Source organism: Pygocentrus nattereri, chromosome 28 (genome assembly GCF_015220715.1).
Source record: "Pygocentrus nattereri isolate fPygNat1 chromosome 28, fPygNat1.pri, whole genome shotgun sequence".
Classification (NCBI taxonomy): domain Eukaryota; kingdom Metazoa; phylum Chordata; class Actinopteri; order Characiformes; family Serrasalmidae; genus Pygocentrus; species Pygocentrus nattereri.
Window position 1 is genome coordinate 12,833,659 of NC_051238.1, and position 7,963 is coordinate 12,841,621.

Here is a 7,963-nt window from a genome sequence, read left to right on the forward strand (position 1 = left end):
GTTTTCACCAGGGCTCATTATGAAGGGGGATGCAGACTGGAAGTGTTCCCCCCAGTCAAAAATAATGATAAAAATCATCTTTTTTATGAAACTGCCATCCCTGCTTTCTCTCCCTTTTGGATTTATGTGATCACCTAAGGTGTCAACACTATATGTCCAAAAGTAGCCAGACACACTTTGAATTAGTGAATTCAGCTACTTTAAGGTGCACTCATTACTGACAACAGTGTTCAACTGTGTAAACACAGCTTTTATAATCATCATTGTATTACCACTGCCAATAGAATTGGACACTCTGGAGCAGCCTAAAGTCACCATGCCCAATGCCAAGTGTCAGCTAGAGGGGTATAAAGCTCTCCAGCATTGGGCTGTGCAGCAGTGGAACTGCATGATCTGATGCAATGGTGCACTATTTAATAGCTCAGGGATGAGCTGGAGTGGTGTTTGTGGTCGAGATTTAACCATCCAACATCAGTATCTGACCTCACTAAAGCCCTTGTGGCCAAATGCCATCAGATCCTCACAGCAATGTTATACAGCATCGAGTGTAAAGTTTTCCCAGAAGAGTATGGGCTGGTAACTGCTGCAAAAAGGGACTGGAGGAGGTGTCTACAAACTTTGAGTATATAGTGCATATGTGAATTCCATTTACAAACTATCTAAGATTGGCTTAATATTAAAATAAATAATATAAAAGCTTGTTCATACAATGAAATTAAAATGTTACTGAGGAAGAACTATATAAAGCCATTAGTAGATTTAAGATTAATAAATCACCGGGGGAAGATGGATTTGGTTCAGAGTGGTACAAAACATTTAGAACATTTAGAACAGCTTACTCCAAGCTTATTGTTGGCATGCAATCATGCACTAAAACAAGGAGAAATCCCACCATCGTGGCAAGAAGCAATTATTTCAGTGATACCAAAGGAAGGAAAAGATAAGTCTGATTGGGCCTCATACAGACCAATTTCGGTATTGAATATAGATTATAAATTGTACACCTCAATTTGGCACAAAGAATCAAAAATGTTCTTCCAGATAACATTAGACAGACTCTTCACATTATAAAACAAATCCAAGATAATAACTTAGAGGCTGTAATGGTGAGTCTTGATGCCAAAAAGGCCTTTGATTCTGGGAACTGGGATTACCTATATAAAGTGCTTCATAAATTTGGGTTCCACAAGAAGTTTATTAAAGCTATCCAAACCATCTACGACAAACCTTCAGCATGAATTAAAATAAACGGAGACTTGTCAAAAACATTTATACTAGGGCGAGAAAGTGGCATCAACCAAATCCACCAAAAATTAGAGAATGGATTAATGTTGTGAAAGATGTTTTTATAATGGAAAAAATAACTTTTCGTCTAAAAATCCAAAAGGATAGATTTAACATATACTGGGAAAAATGGGTAAATTATGTTAATTCTACTCACCCTAATGTTTTTGTTTTATAAGGCATTCACTGAAGTCTCCCTCAAACTTTGTCCATAGTTTTGTACATGGGTGTGTGTATGTATATATGTCTATTTGTGTGTATACGTATATGCAAATATGTGAATATTACTTACTGATTTGAAGGTTTTGTAAAGAAGCAAATTATATTTGTCCTTTTCAATAAACATTTAAATAAAAAAAAGAAATTAAAATGTAAGATTAAAGATATCAAAAAAGGTGTGTTTGTGCTGCAAAAAAATATTCTTATCTATTAAATCATTAAAGAGACCATTTTTATTTAAAAAACACTCAAAAGTTCAGGAAAACATAAATTCAAGAAATATTTAGGGCTCTTTGAAATGAACTGTGTTTTCTTCTCTTCTTACTCTCTTTTGATGAGTTTCTGGCACCATTGATTAGTAGTTTGAGAGAAAGATGGGGAATTGAAGGGAGGGCTGTTGCCATGGGTGAAGCTGATATATACTCAATAATCGATCATTTAGCCAACCCCCTCAGTTAATTAGTATCTAACCACTTTCAGCTGTGAACTAATCAATAATGTAAATAGCGCCTAAATTAATGACTTAGAACCACAGCTGGCAGATATTGCCACAAATGTGAATGACTTTTCTTTTCTTTGTTTTTTGTTCTCTAGAAAAACAAATTTTAATGGAAAATGGAACTTTGCTGTTTTTCTATCCCACCTCTGACCCTTATGCTTCCCTGTGTGCCTGAAAGGCAGTTATGCTTCACAGAACTCAAAGCTTTGAGGCTAAAACACCGTCACAACCAGTGTCACGGGATGGATGGATGGACGGATGGACATTACATCAAGAATTTGCTGTTGATCTTTGCAAGTTTATTACAAATGCATTATAGAACACTTTCATGATTTTTTGAAAATCATTTTTTCCCCTGTATGTTGTTGGGAGTGCTTTACATAAATTAAATATCAATACTATATTAGGATTAATACCACCCTGTTTTAGAGAAACAAATGTTTTCTCCATTGTAAGTGTATGTTTCTCTTTCAAACGGATACATAGTATTTTGGAACGAAACTCTTAATTCCATGTTGATTGACAGTTTTCAGCAGGCTAAAAGTAACAGTTAAACAAAGTAATAATAATTTGAATGCCAAGATATAAGTCCATTCATTTTTAAGAAAGTATTAAATATTCAAAGTTTTGCACACGTCACCATAGCAACCCACGCTACTTGCAGCAGTATCACTCCAACATTGTGGTGTTGATTTTATTCTTTTTCTAATCATTATCTTCCTATGTTATAATGTTGGGCTTTACATGCTTCATTCTTTCATCGTGGCAATCTACTGCGCTTGTTTTCTTCAATACAAACAACAGTATATTGAGTAAATGTGGACTGAAAGCTTATGGGCTTCGGGACTTTCCTGACAGCTTTATGCTCATTTCACTTCATGAAATAATGGTGGGTCTCAGGACAAGCACTGCTTCTATTTGCTACCTCTGGGTTCTGGCATGAAAAGCTTACATACATAGACACAATACAACATATTGTAAAGGACAACCATTCCCAGTCTGAGATGGAGACTCATTTATTCATTAAAACAGAGTGGGCTGAACTTTTTTCTCAAAATACAGCAATTGAACTCACTGACAAAATCTCAGAGGAGTCAAGGAGTAACTTCACACTTAACTCTCATATCTGCTCACACACACACACACACACACACACACACACACACACAATGTTAAGAACAGTCAGTGTATGGCACAGATGTACTCAGCAAGGTCTTGGGGCAGCACTCTTGGCACATTAAGAGCACTGAGACTGCATTAACTCTTAACTTTATGGCACTTGTTTTACAGCTTTGTGCATCTACAGTAGCATACAGTGGTAATGGTACTGTGGTACAGAGATGAAAATGACTGTACAAGGAGTTCAAGAGAAAACTCCACACTATGTACAATATCTATGAAACAGGAAGTGTTAAAGCCTCAGGGAACCTAAATCTGTGTTTACATATACAAAGAATGTCCTGTGAATGACATTCCAAAATTCCTAAAATTTTCCTCTATCAATGTAAACTGAGGGTCAATCTTGGGTCATGCACACTAAAGCAGTATCCTCACCAATCATAAGGCTGGTGTGGTTTAACAAAACTGCGTCCCCGTATGGTCTCTCTGTGTTTGAGTAGCAGAAACTTAGAGTGAAAGCTAACAACAAAGCGAAAACTAAACTACTAAGCATAACTGAGCTAAACTGTTTGCCTGACACCCAACAGTGCATTCATTCATCTTTTAGTTCAACGGCCACGCCAGCATTCCCAGATACATATCCAGCAGTGAAGTGAATAAGAACCTTTAACGTTTTTAAACGGTTCCTGTATAATGTGCTTAGTGAATCACAGACACAGCGGGGATAGTCTACAACACCACCTGCATACATAGAGCCTCTTTCACTCTTCCTACTAGCTGTTTCAGTGGCACAGCAGGATGGCAGTGCTGGACAGAGGGGTGTGAATTACAGGTTTTCATCACAACATAAAGACTATGTACAGACAGTTCTCAAATAGGTCTGATTATTGATTTTTAAGCTGTTTGATTATATTTGTTGTTGTTTTTTATTTAAACTGGCAGACATTTAAAATAACACTCAACTGTAGTTATTACATTAACAATTTTTACATTTTGCACAGTTCCCTGGGACTTTAAATACAATAAATAAGGAGTCAAGCTACATCTGAAACAAGTATTTTTGATGGAGGTTCAAACAGGGAAGTGTTCTTGGAGAATGTCCTCAAGTACTTGGACAAACAAGGTGACATCAATCACTCAAAACCTGGCAGGGTGTCTAGCTGCGACACTGATATCTACAGACTGACTTTATAAGACAAGACTGACGCATCTATGAAACAGAGATGGTCCCTGCGGTAACTGCTGCTATTTATTCCAAATAGTACAGATTGGCTGAGATTCTGTAATGAAAAACTGCAATTGCTGAACAGTATCTGAGTGTGGGTGGTTCTCACACATGCTATAGGGAAGCAGCGCAGGATCTACAGACAGTCAAGATATAGGGGCAGTGTCTGTGAAACTGAAAGTTGCTCTAAAAGGACCATATGAACAAGGATAGGGCCATCACAGCTGAACAATAGATAAAATAGAAGAGTGACTTTTACTATTGAAAAGTAAGCCAATACAGGTAATAGTTTTGGGGTAGAATATTGTTGCAGAAGAATGATTGTAATGAAAGGGCATAATATTTATAACAGGTATAACAGCAATGGGTCTGATAGAGAAGCAAAGGGGCCAACTGGTACAACAGAAGTGACTGGTGCTATTAACCCCAAAATTAAGTTATGGGGCTAATAAATAAGAAAAAGTCAAGCATTATGAAAGGTATCAAAGTTATGAGAGTAAAGGGAGACAGTCACTAGCATCATATCTTCTAGAGAGCAAGATACATTGATATAAAGGGGAAAGAGGATAAGGTATATTTCAGAATGACTGAAAACACTGTAGGAAATGAGAAGTTCTGTGATGTCTGAGGATAGGATATTAACGTAGAACATCTTTTGGTCTCTGTATGTAGGAGATATTCCTATATCCTAATTCTTTTTCCTTGGATGTTTAAAAGATGCAGTTGTGAAATAATGGGGCTCTTTTTAGAGCATTTCAGAATTGTGTAATAGAGTTGCATAATCAATATCCGGGGTAATTCAGTGCTATAGCTGAGGAATTGGGGGCAGATTTAGGGAGTCCAGTGCGTTGTGGTAAAGCTCTCTCAAAGCCTTCAGCAACAATAACCGGCAAAACATCTGATTAAAAAGATGAGGTAACGGCTCCTAAAGAGTGAGAGAGAGGGGGGTGTAGGGGCAGAAATACAGAAGAAACAAAGAGAAAGAAAGAGACACAGAGGTAAGGTAGATGGAAAGTGAAAGAGTGGGAGATGGGGGAAGAGGAAGAGAAATGAATAGAGGGTAGGAGGTTAATGACACTGAGCACAGATCTGAACTCCTTGTGAACTGTTTTAATTACATCAATCAACGTTTCCATGCTATACACTGTATCTTACCCCAAGCACATGAACTCTGTTGTAGTAAGAACTGAAGTCTTTACTGAGAGACACCAGGAATCTGCAGACCTGAATGAGACAACAGATACACATATTAGTATTGGTGATAATAATGTTAACTTGACAATAAATGTTAAAAATATTTTTAAAAATGTACACAAATCCATTTTGATTCCAATTAAACAAAACTGCCACTTGGCAAAGTAAGAATGAAGTAGCCCAAGATCTCTAAGTGAAATGATGTGACTCTATAAACAATAGAATTGTTCAGGCAATGGTTTTCTCTGTAGGTCTCTATGGATGTGGAAGCTGGACAATAAAATGCAGGACAGGAAAAATCATAATGTCTTTGAACTTTAGTGCACATAAAGACTTTAAAAACACAAAGATTGATTTGGTTAAAGACGCATTCATTTTCTTTCTTGTCCAAGGGACTGTCCTATCACTCAACACACAGATAACCAAACTAAAATCTTAATTTGAACATATTATGAAAAGAACCAATTGACGGGAAAGATATTATGCTTGGAAAAGTAGAAGTTAAAGAGAGGAAGACACATATCATGAACAAACTATTAGGTAGACATAAACAGAAGAGCATTGTGTTCTAGAGAAACAGTATCCATATCTAGAATTGGAACAGAGTTTCCAGCACCATTCATAATAATAAGGTAAAATCATTAGTGTTTGTTATATCTCTCTAAAGACATTCTTTGATAAGTCTGAAATACACAATTTTCAGTAATATTCAGGCATACGCATCGACTGTCGTAAGTAAATAATGATACATGAATACATTCCCATAACACAAAGTATACTTGAATAACAAACACTTCATACATTACAATTAGGTTTACATGTTGTAATATAAATAACAGAAATAAAAATTCTAAGAAGCAATCAGAAACACACCTGTTCAGTTCTTAAATTAACTCTGGCTCCTCCTCCCTCAAGCTCCAGTGCCTGTGCTGATTGGTCCAGAAGCTCGGAGAATGGAATGAGGTAATTGAAGAGAAGAAGCCACTCTCCCTGTAGGAGAGAAGGTTAAACGGTGATGTCTGTGTGACACCACATTTTTAATTTATGATTTTCTTGTTGTTTATGAGATCTATATCTATAGCATGCTGAAGTACCTCCTCTTTCAGAGCAGAAAAGTCCAACTCTGTGCCTGCAGGGACTTCTGGGTAGAGACCTGGACAACAGTTTGGACAGAGACAAACATTTGGAATCATTATTTCAGCTTTAGTTCAATACTACTTTAGTTTCCAGATGAAACTGATTTATTTGATTACACATGACTACTCAATAACTTTATGCTGAGTTAAAACCTGTGCAAGAGATTAACTTTAATTACTATATGCAAGCTGAATCAACATTTTAAAGACAGACAGTTCAGAGACCAACATTCATTTCCAGTCAAAATTACCATTAAGTACAGGTTTTTCGCAGAAAACCAACAACATCAACTGCTCTATATTCTTTGCTCTGTATTCAGTGTAGTACTCTGCATTTCTCTCTACACACCTGCACTGAAAATAAATGACTGAAAATAAGTTGACTCTGACTTTGACATCATAATATAAATTTTCAGTATTTAGTGTGTCCACCATTTTCCTATATTACAGCCACCAGTATTTTCAGAGACTCCTTTTTTCCATTTTGCTTTTAAATTTTTTTTCAGGGGTATTTTTCCACACCTCTGAAGTTTAGTCTTAAGAGTTGGTTGCGTTTTCTGTTTCTTGTGTTCCAAGCAACCTCAATTACAAATCTCAAATGTCCAGTTTCAGTATTCTAATGTATGTTTTCTTCTTCTCTGTCTATTTCAATTTCTCTGTAACAGCTTCTTGACACCTGTGGACTACTTTAGATCTCTTAGGCTACGTTTACACAGCAGGTAAAAGTGGCCCAAATCTGATTCTCACCCAATTTGATTTTTTTTTGTTTAGGTGTTCACATTATCTTTTAAATGTGATCTGTATTCGACATAAGTCTGAACAGATCAGCTCCTAAACTGACCCGCATGCGCAAAAGAACAATGCCTCACGTGGCTTGTCCAAAAGACTGGATTTGGGCCACTCTTACCTGCTGTATTTAAATGTAGCCTTAGATCCTCTCACTCAAAGACGAAAGCTTTAAGTACTGTTTATCTCACGGAGAGAGTTGTACACTACCTAGACGGTTTAGTGGTTTCTCCAGAAAAATAAATAGCTTGGCTTTTAAGAATGAATAAAAATGGATAACATGGCTTTTTTGACTGGAAATTAAATAAATGAAATGAGAACGCTGATGTTACATACAAATAAATGTGTGTGTGTGAGTGTGTGTGTGTGTGTGTGTGTGTGTGTGTGTGTGTGTGTGTGTGTGTGTGTATCACCTTGCTCTACTCCCTTCTCGTAGCTGCTGAACAAAGTGTGAAGTCTAGCACAGTTGTACATAACAAACACTCCTCCCCTGGGGCCCTT

The 7,963-nt window shown here is 36.8% G+C and overlaps 1 protein-coding gene across 1 annotated transcript in view; it reads right to left on the reverse strand.

Moving 5' to 3' along the window:
- Positions 1-2,993: 2,993 nt before the first annotated feature.
- dalrd3 (DALR anticodon binding domain containing 3) overlaps positions 2,994-7,963 on the reverse strand; it is a 12,166-nt gene continuing 7,196 nt past the window's right edge. The window contains exons 9-13 of the mRNA XM_037535757.1: positions 7,876-7,963; positions 6,635-6,693; positions 6,414-6,530; positions 5,502-5,570; positions 2,994-5,271 (exon numbers count right to left, since the gene is read on the reverse strand). The exon at positions 7,876-7,963 is cut by the window's right edge and continues 39 nt beyond it. Of these exons, the coding sequence (XP_037391654.1) occupies positions 5,152-5,271; positions 5,502-5,570; positions 6,414-6,530; positions 6,635-6,693; positions 7,876-7,963 (453 nt within the window). The 3' untranslated portion in view covers positions 2,994-5,151. The remainder of the gene's footprint in view (positions 5,272-5,501; positions 5,571-6,413; positions 6,531-6,634; positions 6,694-7,875) is intronic.